Here is a 19,576-nt window from a genome sequence, read left to right on the forward strand (position 1 = left end):
ACACACCAGTAACTTTCCCATTTCTAACAGTGCTGTCCTCATCAAACACCTTTATGAAGTAACAAAACATGCCCGTTAATAAGAACTGTCCCAGCTCAGCCTGAAAGTACTTGGCGCGTGATTCAAGGCTGTCTGCCTGAATGGAGGAGAAGTGTTCTTCCTGCTCTGCGGTGAGAGCAGAACTGCTCTGATGTACCTTAAAGACCAAAGGAAGCCACCCAGCTCTCTCTAGGCATAGGTCACGGAGGCATGGAGGTGTGGAAGGGTGTTTAGATGGCAGTTCCTTGTAAAATCTGGATCCATGAAGTGAGATTATCAGTGGTAAAGGTTAGGAGGAGTAGAAGTAGATGCCAGTGCTAAGCAGCTTAACGATGAACAATGCTGTGATACCGGCCAACTCCTGAGGAGCTAGAATTGAAAGCGCATAGTGGGGCCACCCCCACAAACACCGTCATTAAGTCTGAGCAGCTCATGCTTCCTAAGAGTTAAAGGGATGGTGACTCGCCTAGAATAGTTGGTAAGGACAGCAGGGCGAACAAAGGGAAGCAGTCTTTTGGCCTCTCTACTTTATTTTTAATACAAATAAGCCATAAAAAAGGTTTTGGACATCTTTTTAACAAGAATACACTTCCCGTAGTGTATCAAGCCGTCATTTATTATTGATTAACACTGGAAAAATTTGAATGAGTAATTCCTAATTTGCTTACACAACGTGTACGAAATGAGACTTAGACGGTTGGAATGAACAACTGAACAAATTCAAAGCCTAAAATCTGGTGTTTGTATTAATTCCCTCACAACTTTCAAAGCCACACACACAGCTATAAAGAGAATGCAGATGCTCCTAACGTTGAATGCTATTTACAAAGCTCCATTCCTTTTGACTCCGTGGGCCCCTGTGCTCACGGTGTCCATTGTGGACCTCACACCGCTGTTCTGTTCCATCTCCAGGGGAAGGAGCTAGACCAACTCGTAGTACTTGCCAGTCTGAGGGTCAAAGTAGCAGTTGAGGCACGGGTCATACAACAGAGTCAACACTTCCTCCTCTTCTTCTGCACTCGGGTCCTCTTCACCTGTGGGCAAGGGGAATCACCAAGACATTAGCCATCGGCTTAGCCCAGAACTCCTCAAGTGCACTCTGAGAAGGGAGTCAGCGTGGGGGTTGCCACCTCTCTCAAGAGCTTTTCTCTATACTGGAAAGGAGGACCATAGTAAAAACAAACAAACAAACAAACAAACAAACAACTCCTAATGCCAGGGACTCAAAGGGCCAGCTCCATGATAAAGTCTAAAAAGCACATAGGGGGCTGGAGAGATGACTCAGTGATTGAGAACATTGGCTGCTTTTACAGAGGACCCAGGTTTGATTCCCAGCACCTGCATGACAGCTCAAACTTCTTGTAGTAACTCTGGTCCTTCGGTGTCCAATGGTCTCTTCTGGCCTCCGTGGGCACTGTACACATGGTGCATAGGTGTGCATGTAGCAAAACCCTCTTACATACAAAATAAAATAGAGTTAAAAGCAACAAGCAAAACCAAATGGTATAGAGAAGAGCCTGGAGGGGAAAAGGTAAGAGGGCAGAGTCATGTGCATTAGCGTCAGATATAAGGGATGACATCCAAAATGCAATTAGCACACGTGCCAGAGCTGTGCCCAGTGCAGAGCAGTGAGAGTCCAGGTCAAAACAGAGACTTTACTTATTCTGTTCCAAAAAGGCTACCAAACAGCTATGCATTTAAACGATGCCATTTGCAAAGCTAAGATCCCTAAAACGGAAAATATGTTAGGTGAGCTACAGTTTTTCTTGTGGCAGGGAGGTCTAAACTCTACGGGGTTATAGGTGATGGTTTGAGTGGAGGGACCATCCACTGCCTAAATCATTAGCTGCGTCTCCAACACGTAGAATGCAATTAAAACTGTTTCACCACTATACTTTCTAAGCTCTTTTGCATGCCCTGCAATGTCAAAGTCTCTAGGTTGAAGTTTATATGCAGATGAGGGCTGGCACAAGTTAGGTCAAGGCCATGATTGGACAGTAAAAAAAAAATAAGGTGGGGACAAAGCTTTCATAAGGTGGGAGAGAAGGGGAAGGGGAGGGAGAATCAAGATGGAGATGGAGAAGGATGACCCAGATCTGGGTGCTCTTGAATTGTCAAGGTAGTTGGATGGATATCTGTAGGCAAATTTATCTTATCTAGGTGGGCGGTTTATGTCCTTATCAATTGGTTTTGTTATTGTGTGGATGTATTGTGGATTGAGAATTTAACATATAAATCTGATTGATAAATTACAGTTTATTGAGTCATGATTTCACTGGGTTGTTGGGAACGTGGGCAGGGAGCCATGATAGGTCAGCCTATGCTGGACTTCTAGAGCCCTGACTTTACCCGGTAGCTGTAGCCAGAGAGATCGAGGCTAGCAGAGAGCCACTAATTAGAGAGATACTGATTAGAGATAAACTATGGTTAGTTCCTTTTGGCCACACGAGTACCAGAACTAACACTGGAGATCCAGATGCCACGCTGGAACGTCTGGAGGACTGCCTGGGTCACAGAATACTTGGGGGGCAGATGGAGATGCTGAGATAAATTCATGTTAGTTCCTATGGCCCGAGGGAGCCAGAACTGGCCAGAGAGTGACTGCCTGGGTCAGAGAGAGTCCTGGAGAGAAGTGCGGAGCAGTATCTGTGGGAACTGATGGTGCTACTTTTTTACCGCAACCAAAGACTTTGGGATTTGCATCCTGATTCCTTCAGAAAGTCTGTGTTTTCCTTTTGGAGCAAGAAGGATGAGGGTAGTCACAGAGAAAAAGAGGTGTTTAGGGCATTTTTCTCTTTATTAGCTCATCTCTCTAAGGACCAAGGAAAAGTGTGGGCTGTCAGCTTGAGACTCTAAAGGACTTGGGCAGTGAGCCTGAGACAGATCTGCAGTGACACAGGTTCTGTGGAAAACTGCATGGTTCATGGGTGTGTATGTGTGAATGTGTATGCACTGAAGAGAGGTCAAAGGTCAAAGGCTGCTGTCATGCTCCAAGGCAGTATCCTTCCCTGAACTGGAAGCTCACTGAAATGGCTAGACTGACTGTCCATTGAGCCTCAGAGACCTTCCCATCTTACCTTCCCAGTGCTGGGAACAGAGGTCTGAACTCCCATTCTTGACTTTTCTGTGAATGTTGCAATCTGAACCCAAGTCCCCATGCTTGCATGGCAGGCACATTACTGAGACATTTTTCCAGTCCCCAAAACTGTTCCTTTTTTCTTTTTAAGATTTATTTATTTTATGTATGTGAGTACACTCGCTGTACTGTAGCTGTCTTCCGACACACCAGAAGAAGGCATCGGATCCCATCACAGAGGGTTGTGAGCCACCATGTGGCTGCCGGGACTTGAACCCAGGACCTCTGGAAGAGCAGTCAGTGCTTCTAACCCCTGAGCCAACTGTTTCTTGAAGGCATAAATAAAAGTCTATGATCTTACTGGGATGGACTGTTACCTCAGTAATCAGGGGGTTCAGGGCCATGAGTTCTAGACCAGCCTGGCCATAGCAATACCCTGGCTTACAAAACAAAACAAAACACAAAAAGCCCATGATCTTAAATGCTCATAGTACAGTCAGGTGGTGGAGGGAGGCTGGCATTTTACCAGGAAGATCAGAGCAAGCTGTCACAATCACTCTCAGGACACCGGAACACTGGAGTTAGGACCACATGTTCACATGATGAGAGAGCTTTGAAGCCACTCTACAGCCTATCGCTCTTGTCATCACCCGGAACATAGCCCTTCCTGGTGCCAAGCACAGAAGGATCATAGGAGACAGGTTTGTTCTTAGGGAGTGTGTAGTCAATGTGTTCTTGTTTGGCTCTTGTTAGTTGAGTTCTGCACCCACAGATGAAAAGCAGGGCTAAGATGAATGGATGCCTCTGCCCTGTTTGCTGCCATTTCACTGGAGGAGCCCTTAATGGTCGGGAAGGAGGCAGTTTCTCCGCAGTAGCTCCTTAGACAATCACGAGCATGTAGAACAGGCAGGTATTAGGGTGTTCATTTTGCAAACGAGGAAGCTGAGGCCTACAAAGGAAATAGGTCATCTGAGGTTGCCTGGTGGTGACTCACAGGCAGAGCTTGGGACAAAGCCAGGTGATAAGGCTTAATTTCAGTATCCCTTCTCATATACCCTCGTAAAAATGAATTGACAGGCAGCTGATGTGAGTATGCTCCCGTGCCCCTGGTTCCTACTTATTAAGCACACCAGAGACGGAGCTCGATGTAAAAACAGAGAGACAGGACGTGTGCGCTGCTGCTGAGAAACTGTCTAGCCGTCTTCAAACTGGCTTCCTCCTCAGTCTGTCACATGCATCTTCTTGGGCTAGCATTCAAGGGCACACATTAAAGTTTCCTTGTTTTCTTGCTCTCACTTGAGCCTACTTGGTTGCAGATCGATGGTGACCAATGCATGAGTTCATGGACGCTCAAATAGACGCTTTAAAATCTTAATATGCCCAAATTTAGCTTTTGACACCGTACTTGATGTTTTTGTGAAGAGTGTGGGATCACACATTTAATTGGGGATTTAAACATGAGATAGACTAGAAAAATGTAAAGGTGTCCTACATTTTCAAATATCAAATTTGGAAGCAGAACAAATTTGACTTCTCATGTTTCAAAACCTACCAGTGAATGTGACAGGGTGTATTAAGGGGTCAGGAGTAAGAGTTCAATAGGCCCGAGAAAAGAGTGCGCTCAGTGATTGGGGCAGAGGCCCGAGGAGTGCCATAGCATGAGTAGTAGAGGACTCTGTTACTAACCACATTGGATTAACAGTGGTAGACAACATGGCCACTCGGCACAATTTTTAGTGAACAGGAGATTGGAGAAGAAATATCGCCTTTTCTTTATTTCTTTTGTTGCCTTTGTGGAGATAATGACTGTTGCTTCCCAAAGGGTGTGACTTAAGCATACCAAAGGAAGCAGCCACTAAAGGTTAACAAGGGGTTAACTGGGCAGTGCTTCTCCGGAAGAGCTAAAAATACCTATAGTTTCCAAATTCTGCATCCCTGGGGAGGGGGATGGCTGCCTGAAGGGTGGCTAGCTGCAGACTCGTTTGGACCTCTTGACCTTGATTTCATCATTTATAAACTGGTGGTCACGATGCCTGTGCTTGGGGCTCTGTGGAAGTCTAGGTTGGATGTGGTAATATGCATATCCACAGGGCAAGCAGCTGCTCAGTTAGTGGCTGTTAGCTCTATTTAGGATAGCGGTGAGAGAAACTATTAACCATTAGCTTTATATTTTTAGTAATTTATGTGTATCAGTACAGCTAAGCATGAACCACAGGCTTTGTAGAGGTAGGAGGTAAGACACTTAAACGATCTGATCTGCAGATGGCTCTGCATCCCACGTCTGTGGGACCCTGGGAAAGTTCACCGCTGAGCCTCTATTTTGTCCATGTTGGGATATTTCCAGTACCTGTCAGATTTCTAGTAGGGATGGAGCAAGCTCATACTCAGCATACAACGAGCTCTCAACAAACGCTGTAAACGTCCTGCTGGCTGGTTTTAGTCCAACTTGACATAAGCCAGAGTCATTTGGGAAGAGGGCACCTCAACTGAGAAAATGCCCCACCAGACTGGCCTGTGGGCAGCCTGCAGTGATTTTCTTGATTGATGGCTGATGTGGGAGGGCCGAGCTCTCTGTGGGCAGGGCAACCCCTGGCCTGGTTGTCCTGTGAGCTGTAACAAAGCAGGCTGATCAAGCAGCACACGTTCATGACCTCTGCATCAGCTCCTGCTTCCAGGTTCCCGTTCTGACTTCCCTCAGAGATTGACTCGGTGTAAGCTGAAACGGACTCTTTGGTCCTTGCGTTGCTTTTGGTCATGGTCCTTAATCACAGTAACACAGAACCCAACAAAGACACTCATCATTACAGGGGACATGGGCTATCTGTGCTGGACAAGAGAGGAGCATGTCCCTTAGAGCTTACTTGGCCCGCCAAACTGTATTTCTGTGTTTGCTTGATTTTTACGAGAGGGAGAGGGGGAGAGGGAGGGGAAGGGGGAGAGAATGAAATCAAACACTCCTAACTAATTTATATAGGACACTAAGACAAATTTATCTCCCCCCCCGACAAATTTATCTTTGATTAAAAGTCCTTAGACCAAAAATAAAATCATTTCCACTTCAAAGAGGAAACCCAAATTTTCTATCAAATATAATATGACAATATGAAAGTCATAATTCACAAGGTTAACAGTGACTCATGAGTGCTTGTGGATCTACCATTTACTTTCTGGTCTTTACTAATGCATCGGTTAGACCAGCCTTTGAGTGCCTGTGCAGTGCTTGTTCAGTGTATTCTGTGCCTGCACTTAAAAAAAAAACAAAAAACAAAAAATAAAAAACAAAAAACAAAACAAAACAAAAAAACCAAACCAATAACAATGCAAGCTAGTGCTGTTAAATGGGGCAAACTCGATGCATTTTACAACCAGCTGGGGATCTTTCAGGATGAGCATAGCCCGAGATGGGCCCTGGGTCTTTAACACCCAACTGCACCCAACTGGAAGCGAGGTGGGGCTGAGTCAGTAGCAGAGCTCTTCCTGTACAATGCAGAAAAACAGAAGCAGTAAATGCTATGAGTGCATTCATCTAGATACACACAACCACAGACTGGGGGCTTCATGCATTAGAACCATGGGCCTAATATAGCTTTGTGAGTTTTAGTACCAAAGCATGAATTTTAAAACTTCCAACGATGGTATTTGTACAAAAATCGGGTGAGCTTGTGCACAATTTTACGCCGAAATAAGTACTTTAAACTTATATAAAAGGTTTTGTTTTCATTGTAATTTAATTTCCGAGGCCTCCAACTTAATCATTTTGCCATAGGAATCTTTGCTTAATGAAATTATAATATCATTAAGCAATTGCCACTATGATGTCAAGTGTTGGGAAATGTTTGGAAAGGTAATTACCCTGCCTGGGTATGGGGTAATTTTCAATTATATTCTTGGATGCTGCAGAGTTTTTAAATTTTTTCCCCTTAAAATGCTAAATTGCTCTGTTTAAAGACTGGCTATGGAAGCTCCAAAAGGACAACGTAACAAATAGAACCGTTTTCTGCTGCCAGGCTCAGAGCATCTGGACAGGGGTCCAAATTGCATTTTTACTCCTCTCCCTATAACAAAGCCATTTCTACTGGAAATAAAATTACCTTTCAGATAATAATCTATTTACAAACTTCCAGCCTCATCTCCTTTCAAATTGGTTAGCAGCAATAAGAGGAGAAAGCTCCGTAGAGCAGACCGAGCACATCAGTATTGCCTATGCCACCTCTGTAACGTCAGCTCAAGTAAATAACCCCCGAGTGCACCTTTGAGAGCCAATTAATAGAAATGTTAATTATCTATATTTAATGCATTTTAACTGTGGATAATAGAAAACCTGTATGTGCAAGCTGAGGATTAGGGCTTGAAAATAAATAAAGGGCACGGCCTTATCAGATTTAAAGTCTCAGCGTCAAGACACTCTAGTTGATTTTCAATTTTTCTGATGCTGCCTCTAGAATTAAAAAAAAAAAATCAACGCATTTTCCCTCCTATAGATCCTAAGGACTGACTGACTGCATTTGTGTGTGCACACGAATACACTATTGTTTAAGCGATTCCCAGAGAGGGGCGCTGTGTCGGACAGCATGCCCGAGGGTCACGGAGGATGATACTCAACATAAGATGCTGATGAGCGCCAGGGGCCTGGAGAGGCTTTTACCAACATCCCTCAGAGCAGGAGGAATTCATGCACAGTAGCGTCTGGGAGGTCTGCTGGGAAACACTCCATTCTAGTGCCTTCAATGTGGAGGAAGAGAGAAGACCAAGGGTGGAGTTGAAGTGATAGGAAGGTTCTTCCACTAGAAAGCCGTTTTGCATCTGGAAGGCAAGTCCTGTGCGTGATTACAGATCAGGTGTCACTGCAGACTGAGCATCCTCTGTGTAGATGACTGAGTGTGTGTCATCTGGAAGATGCCATTTAAGGGCCACGCCGTGGGACTTAGATGTTTAATTAGAGGTTATTGGCAACTTTATTCCTTCCGGGTTATCTCTATTATAGTTCCAAATGTGATTGATCACATGTGAGGGAGGCTCCTTTTTGCAGGATCATGACTCTGGCCAGGTGTCAGAGCTTAGCTATCAAGCAAGGAAAGCTGGACCTCCATGCTAGTAGGCATAACTCTGGACAGCATGTGGTACTCCATAAGTAGGGATGGTTCTAGAAGAGGGCCTAGGGAGCTTTGGACTCAGCAATATGCTTGTTTCAGTTAGAGAGCTGACTTCTATTCCTGAAGGAAAGGCACCTCTTTATAGTAGTGAGCATGTGCGATCTATAGAAGAGACAGCCCTGGCCCCTGAAAGTGATTTAAGAGAGAACATCTCTCTGCCTCAAGTTTAAGTTGGGAACAAATGGTCATTGGTACCTTGTGGAAGTAGGAGGGACACTGTGTTCTAGAAGGTCATAGAAAAACCATGATTCATTTTATAAGCTGGGAGTTGAGATGGGGGTCTAAATAGAGTACTAAGAGGGCTACTGAGAATTGGCGGGATAGCATAATGCTTGCACGGTGAGCAGGAGGACCTGAGTTTATCCCTAGAACCCATCCAATGGGACAGGGAGACAGGCAGAGCCCTGGGACCTGCTGGCTAGGCTCACCTACGTGACAAGATGAAAAACATTATCTCCAGAAAAAAGATGGATGACTCCTGGGGTATAATCCCTAAGGTTGACCTCTGCCCCACTATCTAAAACCATGAGAACTATTCAATCCAGAAAGCTTCAGAGGAAGGGAGTTAAGTAGACTAAATGTTGTGGTTTGCCTTGGAGTTCTCTCTGAATTTGTAAAATAAAGGCAAGAGCTCGAGATTTGGGCAGAGGGAGGAGTCGGGAGCGAGAGGGGAGGAGTCAGGAGGGGGAGGAGTCAGGGGAGGAGAAAGGAGAAGGGAGGAGAGAGTGGGGGAAGGAGAAGCTGGAGACCTGGCAAATAAAAGGTGCAAGGGATGAGGGATTTGGGAGCTAGGAATAGGACAGTGTAGGGTGGATCTGCCCAATCTAGAAGCTAGATTGTTTTCATATTAATTGAGTTGCATTTTCTTTGTACTGGCCGATTCGGGTTGGAGAGGAAACTGCAACAAACTGCAACAACTAAAAGCCATCAGAGAGGGCCTGTCACAGTGTGGGTCTTTCTAACCTCAGCGGGGGTTCTGTGGCAGTACCAGAGTGCAGGTCAAGATGCAGATGGTCAGGCCCGTGGCTCTGTACTCCTTCATGCTGAGGTGAAGAGACAGGCTACTTAGTCTCCTAACCTCACTGTCATGGACAATGTTGTGGTGACATGTAGAAGAATCCCATGTCATGGAGGGCAAACCTCATCAAGTTTCTTCTATTGTTTTACTTCTCCAATTTTACATCTCCTCTTCTAGGGGAGGTCGCCTCTGTGATTCCTTTGTTCTCCCCTAAGTCTTGGAAGAACCAGTTTTCTCAAAGAGTATTGTCCCCGACAAGTCAGTCACATTCCAGTGGAAGGCCACACCACACGTCTAATTATATTCAGGCAGCACAATTTGGCCTTGATGGGGGAAAAAAAGGCACAAAGTTGGTTGGGAAGGGAAGTGGGGAGGTGGATGTGGCAGGAGTCATGGGAGGGCTGATGAACATGATCAAAACTCACTGTATACATTTCTCGAAGAACTTAGAAAAAACCATACGACTGCTGCCCAAGACAGAATACATGGCTGCGATCCTGGATTTAAAATGAAGTCAATGAAAGTTAAGAGAAAAGACAGGGGTTTCGTTAGACAGCCCAAGCTGCCCGCTGTGATTGCATGGGTGCCACCAGATACCACATCTGATCTGCTTTGCGCTGTGAATAGATCCTAAGAGAATCTGAAGGTTAGCTCAAGTTGCCCTGTGTCTGACTCCCACTGAACAAACACTCATCTACACATCAGAACTTTCTAGGGTGTTTACTTATGTCCTGGACGGTGCAGTAGGCACCTCACAGTGGAGCAGAACTCTTAGACCCTTATTGTTAAGTGTGAGGTCATTATGTAGCTGTAAACAGAACGACTATGGAAGAACACTTCTGTTGATGGGGAACAGGCAGCCAGATAACCCCACGTCCGTCTGTCTGTCTGTAAGGAGTGGTGCGAAGTCTGTGAATCCTTTCACAGTACTTTAGATGATGCATACAAAGAACATTAGCTGCCTGTTTTGTATCCTGCGGCAGACTGGCAACTGGATGGCCCAGGGTGACACTGCCGTACAGGACGTGCGGGGGCAGGGTTTATTTTTTATGAGACTGACAATGCCAGTTCTCCCTTGGAAGGTCTTTCTTACTCCAGATTTTTGTGAATTGCGGGGAGGTCTACAGGCTGAAGAGAGAGGTGGTTATTATTCCGTGTTGGAACTGGCAGGCATGAATAATTTAGGGGTCATATCAGTAAAGGAACAAATGTCAAAAACAAATTGACAACCATTCTTCCGGCGAAGTACCGTTCATTTTCAAAAGGTCAGCGCGGTAGTTTTTTGTTTTTTTTTGTTTTTTTGAGTAAGTTCTGAAATCTTCACTTCCCATTTTACATTTCACACAGGTTCGGAGAAAACGCGTTTTGAGTAAGTGTTAAGGGCACTTGTGCTGGTGGTAATTGGTATTCCACAAGCGTATTACAGCCGAGGAGACCGTGAAGAGCCCGCCAGTTCTCCTTCAGCTGGTGGCAAGGGTCAGAGCAGCACTCTGTAAACACAATGCTGTTTTGGTCAGCGCATGGCTCACCTAGGGTGGTGCTTACACTGAGGATCTTCTGGCTGAGCACAAATTGGCAGGGACACAGGTGCCTACCGCATAAGGCAGGGACAGGACCCTTGGGTTCCAGGGCCAGATGTAGCCCATGCATTTCCTGTGTATGGCTCGGCAGGATTTCTAGAATTGCATTAGTCAGGTCACCGCACTGTCCCCTGTGTATTCCTACCTCCAGCTGCTCCAGGAGCACTGGCTTCTCCTTCTGGGAAGGAAGTGAGGTGGTCCCGGGCATTGCAGCATAGCCCCAGAGAACTACGTAGAAGATGGGGTGGTAACAGAACCCATACTTTAGACTCGAAAGTTTAGAGGCTACCGTGAGAATCCAATTACACATGAAGACCCAGAACACAGAAAGATAGATCACTCATATTTTTGTCTTAGAAGTATCAAGATGGATTATCTCAAAAGAGAAAACTCGGTGGTTTCAACTTAAAACAAAACAAAACAATAACCAAACCAAACCAAACTAAAACACACTTATAAACTAGATAGTGGTTCAGCAGAAAGATGCTGAGGTCTTGGTAGCCCCATCTTAGCACCGGCTCTGACTGGAAATCTGACCTCTGTGTAAGTCACTTACCCATTAAGGCAATCAGCAGGTTGAATTGAACCAGTTTGTGACTGATTTTGAGTCCCAGGGTAGAACTTTGAGACACTCATCCCCTGCCACCTGACCTCTTTTATATACTGGGGTTCTATGTGAGACTGCTTTTGAAGTGAGTTTTCACGGCTTACAAAGAAAGTGTAGAGGCCACTGCTTAATATTAGAGGTCTGAAGTCTCCCACATGTATAAACCCCGGGGATGAGGAAGGAAACCAAGGCTTAAGCTTTTGTGAACTGCTCTATTGAGAATTTGGAAAACTTAAAACATTCCAGAAACTGCTCAGGGACCTGGGTCCTTGAGTTAGCAAACTGGCAGTCTCATATACTGAGGCCACTTGGGATTAAAAAGAAGAAATGAATAAAGAAATCATTAACAGAGAGAGAGAGAGAGAGAGAGAGAGAGAGAGAGAGAGAGAGAGAGAGAGAGAGAACACATGATGAACAGAGTAGTGTCTCCATAAGGCTCTGGTCTAGGCCAGCTATAAAGTGGCAGGTTATATGTAGAGACCCCAGATATATAGGTCCATGGCCCAGTGGTCCCAGCCTTACCCTGGATCTCTTCAACTGTGGCACACATATATATACATATACATATATATATATATATACACACATATATATTTGATATTTGCCTTACAGTAGTAGTGTGAGGGCTAAATACAACGTCTCAGCAAATGGCAGTACTCTCAGGATGCGTTCTAGATGACTGCGGCCACGCCTTCTTCTTCTGATGATACCAACCGGAAGTCAGAACATTATTTTTCTTTGACAAACATTTTACACGATTGGATAGAAACCTATCTCAGCATACCAGTCAAGTACAGATTGTGCTAGGCTGCCTAAAATCTCCTCGTCATTATCATGGTGAGATTAAGCAAACAGGAAACAGTAGTTTTGATGGTATTAATTAACTTCACCCCCACCCCTCCATACACACACTTATCACAGAGGGAGATGGTGAACAAACAGGGAAACATTAGTTCCTGAAGGCATGAAGTACAAGCTGCTAGGAAGAAGGGAAGTGGGCAGCTGATGAATGGGGGTGGGGGTGGGGGGGTGACAGCCAGGAGGACTTGCTCTTGATCTGGTAATCCTGGCCAACATGTTGCTACAACTCCCTGAACTTGTGAAAGTTGTCCTTAGCGGGGCTTTTGCTTACCATCAACAACCAGAACTGAGCCATCCATGGTAACTCAAGGACACCCTAAGCCACTTATTGCATGTGCGTGCATGCGTGCGTGCGTGCGTGTGCGTGCGTGCGCGTGTGTGCGCTCAAGGACTGTGTGCCCGGTTCTTGTGCTTTATTTAGGACACCTACTATAACATATTATTTGTTCCCTCACAACAAGGCCTCCTCCTGACAGCCACGATTCTGTTTTTTTCCTGTCATAAGTAATTATAAATGTACACCTCTCTAAAGATTCCCAAATTGAGGGGCGGAATCTCGTTCAGACAGTAAATCACAGAGACATCTCCATCCCTTGGGCAGCCGCAAAGTACAAGTCAGATGTATGAGCTCTCACGCTCAATTCTCCACACCTGAAGGAAAATGGATGCTTCACTGGGTCCCTGGGGCAGCGGGGTGGCAGCGAGTGGGGACCTGGCACTTTTGCTGGAGCGATTTATATTAGTTCCGCTCAAAACAGCAACAACCACAAAACTTTAGATGTAGTGTTCTTCCATCTTCAAGATGCAACCCAGGAAAGTGGCTTGGGGTCCTACTGGAGGCCATTTGTCCCTCCAGTTATGTACTTGAATGAACTTCAGTCTCCTCCACTCCTGCCAACCCAACCACTCTTGTCAACAGAGTCGTTTTGTTTGTTTGTTTGAGATAGAGTCTCAGGTAGAACCGGCTAGCCTGAAACCAGATGATCAGGAATTCGAACTCCTGATCTGTTTGTCTGTGCTTCAAGAGGTCTATGATTACTGGTGCGTCCTCACACTAGGCGTTATGCACGCTAAGCAGTCACTTTGACAACTGACTTTCATCTCTAGTCCAAAGAGTCTCTAGTGTTCCCCTTCTGACCTTCCTGACATCTAGGTTCCCGGCTTCTAACTAAAACCCACTGTCTCATCTTCATGACTTTACCGTCAAAGACAAACACCAAGGGGATTTTCATTCCGTTTCACACCAGTGCTCGCCCTGTTCATACGCATGTCCTGGCCTTGCTTTAGTGAAAGGGTTGCACCTCTGCCTTAAGGAAAATGCATACAGGCAAAGTCATTTCACATTGGGACCTCACTGTGGTACAGAGAAATGTAGTGATTGTTTATTCTGTGTCTGAATGACATAGAGGGTGCTAATTTGTACAAGCCAAAAGGACACTGCTCCATCACTTGATGTGTCTCCTGATGGGGTCAGGAAGCGGTAAACAGAGACGTAAGAAGCTGCTGTTGTAGCATGGCATGCTGTTTCTACAGTACTCATCCTTTAGTAGGTAGGAGAACGTTCTAAAACAATTTATCAGCAAGCATCATGCACCGTGTGATTATGTGTTATACTTTTAACCAGCGGTGGTCTAGCAGGTTGCTTACCCTAGAAACCCGAGAATACATAGGGAATGTATCCTGCTATGGTCTTATGATCGCTGTGATGACAGGAAACCAGGAAGAAGGAACTTTCCAGTTCTATTATAATCTTTTCAGACTGGTGTCACATGTGTGTGGTCTAGTCCTGAATAACACAACATGCAGGGCACGGCTATATCCCAGTGTTCCAAGAAGCTGGGGCTGCTTTATTTACTATGATACCAACTGCTGGTACTTGGCAGTCATTGTTCTAAGTGCTTCAAATATTGTGCCTTGTGAATCTCTCTACACAGAGGCAGCATGTATGGCTGGTCAGGCACCGTAGAGGTGGCAATTAAAATTCACAAGTGCTCACACAGTGGGAAGTGGGACAGCTGGAAATTAGATGGGGGTTGATGTAGATGCCAACGGTATGCCAACCTGGGTTGAGCCTTCAGAAGGACAGGGACAGTTCATCTCTGTAACTTGTTTAGCAAAGGGCTTTACAAAGGGAGAGGCAGAGGTGACCTCAGCTTGTATGGCCAGTATGAAGGCAGAGGTGTCTCTGAGTGACTGACTCTTTCTGTCACGACTTACCTTTATCTTTTATGCATAGCATTTCTTGAGTTCCTACCTTGCATACTCAAACTTGCAGAGGAGTCCAGAGACTGCTCCAGCGGCTGCTGACTGGGAGGGACAATTGGTGGGCTCAACATGTTCAACCAGTCTCTGAAGAGAGAAGAGAGTAAGTGAGCCATACGGTTGCAGCCCCATACATCAACTTGATGCTCCCCCTTGGTTTTTACTTCTCTGGGGTTTACAAAGGAACACTTTATCTTCCTTCATGTTTCAGCAAGAAAAATGTTGAGGATGAAAGTAATAACTCAGTTTTGTGAAGAGCTTAATAAGGAGTTGAACATTTAACCAACGAGTTGCTTGATTAAAGCCATAGGCTAAATGATAACCATTTTTCAGTTGGTTATCCTGAAAACATACATACACATTTCTGAACTTAGTACTTTCTTTAATCTACAGTAAGAAGCTGTTCTAGCCAGAAGCAAAGATTGCCAGCTCCTAGGCCAGTGCCAGCTCCATGGTCCTGATAGTAAGAGCTTGGCCAAATCACTTGATGCTCTGAGATTGACCTGTACAAAGGAGAAAGATGGTAACACTGCAGAGTTCTGCTTACAGAACTAGGCGAACCCCACTTGGCATGGATCTGAGTAACCCTTAGAGTTGTCACTTAGTAAATCTCACTTGTGACGTTCTGATGCAGAACGCCGATGCTGTGGCCTGATCTACAGTGGTAAACTAAGTGGGAGGTGGTCAAACTGGCCAAACCAGTAAGCGATGGCTGCATGCTCACCAGGGCATTCCACAGCTCAGCCTGCACCTGTACATAGCTGAAGTTTCCCCTCTGAAAGCCACTCTTTCTCCCACTGTACAAGTATTTTAACATAAAAATCACTCGGTTCCTACTTGTAATATTTTAAGAGACTTTCAATCACTGCTTACAGTTATCCCTCGATTATGGTTGCTGAAATAGGCGAGGTGAACATGCTGTGTAATTGAATTTCATAATGACACATTAAGGACATCAGAAAGGATTTGTCACAGACATTTACGCTAATGGGACATTTTCTAATAAGTACCTTTTATTTAGCCCTTTTAATTACAGCTGACCAAAAATTTCCCGTACTGTAGAAAATCATGAGGTCATCGACAAATTACCAGCCCAGGGACCTTATTTCTTAGTAAGAGTATTGAAAAGCAGGCGGGCAGGAGAAAGGAACAGTATCATCTGAAGACGCTCTTCCTGTTTTAGCTTATAGCATTAGTATATCCTGGAAAGCCTTGCATGCATTGATAGCATTTATACATTTATCCCCAGGCTTTGTTACAGCTATAGAATGCTGCACCCTGTGCATTGGGCTGTCGATGGCCCTCATGTTGCACAGGACAGGGGGACATCACGTCCAGGCAACTCTCCAGCTGATTTCCTAGGCTTGGCTATGGACCAATGAAGGGGCCCAAGCTCCCTAGACCTGACTACAGTCATCACCAGCAGGGAGCCTCTATCATGGTAAGTGGGCAGCCTATCCCTTCCCTTTTGTACACTGGGGCCACTTACTCGGTCCTAACAGAGTTTTGGGGAACCACATCTCTCTCCTGTTTCCCTATTGTTGTGGTACGGGGACAAACTTACCTTCCTCACCAGACCCCACCACTTAGCTACATTTTTAGGGGTGTACCTCTCACCCATTCCTTTTTGGTAGAGCCAACATGCCCTGTCCCCTTATTGGGAAGGGATCTTCTAGCTAAGTTGGGAGCCTCCATTTCCTCTGCTCCCCCCATCGCCTAAACCCAAGCTCGCCAGCAGCCCTCTGCTCCTTCCTCTAGCCAGTCAACCTACTAACACAGATGCGATGTTTCCTTTAGCAGCTTCTCAGGTAGACCCCCAAGTCTGGGACGTCCAGAACCCCTCTGTTGCTAAACATCATTCTCCTGTTGTCGTCCAATTACTGGACTCTACCAGATACATCACCCAAGCTCAATACCCTCTCCCTCTCCAGAGCCTTAAGGGACATAAGTCTATCATTTCCTTCGTCCTCCCTCTTCCCCTTTTAACACTCCTATGCTAGCAGTTAAGAACCTAGTGGAACCCACTGCCCGGTTCAGGACCTCAGGTGCGTCAATTCTGCAGTGGTTCCTATCCATCCCGTCATGGCTAACCCCTACACACTTCTGTCCACCATTCCCTCAGGGACTTCCTGTCTCTCATCCTGGATCTCAAGGATTCGTTTTTCTCCATCCCTCTAGATACCCGGTCACAGGACATATTTGCCTTTACCTGGACAGATGCTGACACCCACTTCTCTACCCAACTCATGTGGACCGTGCTACCTCAGGGATTCCGGGACAACACACACCTGTTTGGCTAGGCCCTAGCTTCTGACCTGTCATCCTTACCTCCCCTTCCATCTAAACTGATATTTTGTGTAGATGATCTTCTCCTTTGTAGTCCTTCCCTGGACACTAGCTGAACCTACACTGTGGTCCTTCTAAATTTCCTTTCCAGTCGAGGATACAGGGTAACACCTTCTAAAGTTCAACTGTCCACTCTTCAGGTCACCTATTTGGGACTAACAATTACCCCAACCCACAAGGCTATTACCTTAGAAAGAACCTAATTCAGTCTTTAACTGTTCCTTCTATGAAGGAGGAGATTTTACCATTTCTAGGAATAGCTAGTTTTTTACGCTCCTGGGTTCCTTCCTTTTCCCTTCTTTCTCACCCCAAAGCAAGCAGGAAGTAGTCAGACATCACAACGACCCTATTCCTGCTTCAACATCGCCTCTAATTTTTCTTTTTAATTAAACCAAAAGGGGTCGGGCGATGTTGGTATTCTGTCTAAGCTCCACCCCTACAGCTACCTGGCTGCCAGGTATGCTCCGCCCCACAGTTGCCAGGCAACAGCTAGCTGTGCCTGACACTATAAAAGGGGCTGCTTGCCCCCTTCTCCTCCTGTTACTCTCTCTTACCCTCTCTTACCCCTCTTATCTTTGTTCTTCTCTGTTCTTGCCCCCATTCCCCACCTCCACATGCCCATGGCCGGCTGTCTTCTCTTCTTCTACTCTTCTTTCATTTAACCTCTCCATGTAGAACCATGGTGTTTGTGTGTCTTCTGTCCCGGCAAGGGCCGAGATTCAAACCTAATACAGTGCAATCGGTTACGCTATCACTGCTGGCGCACGCTGCTGCGCCGTCACGCGCACCTGCTGCGCCACGCCACGCCACCTGCTGCCACGTCACGCTGCACCTGCTCGCCACGTCACGCCAAGACCTTTGCGTCCACGCGCACCTGCTAAGGCCACGCCACGCCGCGACCTGCTGCCCACGCCACGCCACGCCGCACCTGCTGCGCCACGCCACCTGCTGCCACGCACTCCAGCCCTGGCCTACATTTGGGCAGGTTTTAGTACTTGTAGCTGGAATGAGCACTGTGGGGAAAATCTGGCCTTTCTCCTCCACAGACCTGGATGGGCCCCGTGGTAAGTTCCCACAGGAGAGCCTAGGAACACAAGTCACACCCAGCACTGTGAGGACCCAACAAGCTCCCTGCACAAAGGCAATTAGGTACCCTCAACACCCGTCTGCCCTCTCGCTCACAATGTGCAAGATGACAGTTTCCACAGAGCAAAAACTAGAATGCCATGCTTAGTTTTTAAATTGTCCCCAGCCTGGTCCATGAGAGCCTCTCTCTTAAGGTAGTTTTGATTTGTCTTATTCTTAGGATAAGATGATTTGATTGCATTTTCATGTTTAGGACCATTAAAGAAACATATATGTATGCACCATATACATGCATGCACGTGCATGTATGTGTGTGTTTTTGTGTATCTACATGTATTCATGTATTTTTCATATCGTTATCAGTTTCTTTCTTTTTGTTTGGCCGTTTGTCTTTGCTTAGCCTGCCACTGCCCATGTAAATGCCTTTTATTTTCATGTGGTCAAATGTACCATTTTTTTTAGAATAGCTAGAGTCATAGTTAGAAAACTTTCCCTTCAACTACATTTTATAGAAGTCCACCCATGCTTTCTTCCAGTTATTTGGCTTCATTTTTAAAATTTAGATTTCTGATCCACTTAGGGTTTAGTCTAGCATATGCCTGTCTATTCTGGTTTATATATGCTTGCCCCAGGGAGTGGCACTATTAGGAGGTGCGGACTTGTTGGAGTAAGTGTGTCCCTGAGGAATAGCAGATACCCCACATAGGCCATGGCATTTGAATACTTGGTCCTTAATTAGGGGCACCTTCTGTGGAGGTTTAGGAGGTGTGGACTCGCTGAAGGAAGTATGTCACCGAGTTTGAGAGTTTAAAGACTCATTTTGAATTTGCTTTTCCTCCTTACTGTTTGGGGTCAGTGATGAAAGCACTCAGTTCTCGGCTGCTGCTCCAATTCCTGTGCCTGCCTGCGGCTCCCCACAGTGGTGTGGTAGACTCTTGTCCCTCTGGAACTGTAAGCCCCAAACAAGCCCTTCCTTCTGTAGGCTGCCTTGGTCGTGGTGTTTTATCAAAGCAGTAGGAAAGTAACTAATATATAATGCGATTACAGTTTTAGTTGAAGTAACTCTTTTGTTTGGTCTTTTTTCCTGGGCGAGCCATTTTCGAACTGTAATTGTGACAGACTTTTGCATGTTAACTAAACATGGATTAAGCAGAATGAACCAAGCTGTTTTCTTACTGTACCTTCCAGATCTCCCAAGTAGAAGGCAGAGGACGTACACTGTGCCCAGTTATGCCCCAGGACTGTCAGGTCTCTTTGGACCACACAGCACACTGTGAGAAATGCTGGCACAGCTTCTGCCAGTCTCTTGCCTAACTGACCCTCTTCATTCTCCTTTTCCCTTTTAAATATGGCTATCAAACCATATCAGGGCTCTGTACACTTTACTCTGCCCCTGAGCTCTACCCCGAGCCTTTAAAAAAATACAATACTTTATGTAATTCTTAATAGTATCTTTTTTTCCCCAACAGAACTTCCCCGCCTTTTTTTTTTTTTTTTTTTTGTCTCTTTGTTAATAGGAGCCAGTGGAGTGGTTCAGCTACTGTACAT

General features: G+C 45.7%; 1 protein-coding gene across 1 annotated transcript in view; it reads right to left on the reverse strand.

Annotated features, from left to right (window-relative positions):
• Nucleotides 1-634: 634 nt before the first annotated feature.
• The window catches only part of Cfap20dc (CFAP20 domain containing), a 240,639-nt gene continuing 221,697 nt past the window's right edge, over nucleotides 635-19,576 (reverse strand). Inside the window, exons 15-16 of the mRNA XM_032917591.1 lie at nucleotides 14,589-14,683; nucleotides 635-1,073 (exon numbers count right to left, since the gene is read on the reverse strand). Coding sequence (XP_032773482.1) covers nucleotides 961-1,073; nucleotides 14,589-14,683 — 208 coding nt within the window. The 3' untranslated portion in view covers nucleotides 635-960. The remainder of the gene's footprint in view (nucleotides 1,074-14,588; nucleotides 14,684-19,576) is intronic.

The sequence above is a fragment of the Rattus rattus genome, chromosome 12 (assembly GCF_011064425.1).
Source record: "Rattus rattus isolate New Zealand chromosome 12, Rrattus_CSIRO_v1, whole genome shotgun sequence".
Taxonomy (NCBI): domain Eukaryota; kingdom Metazoa; phylum Chordata; class Mammalia; order Rodentia; family Muridae; genus Rattus; species Rattus rattus.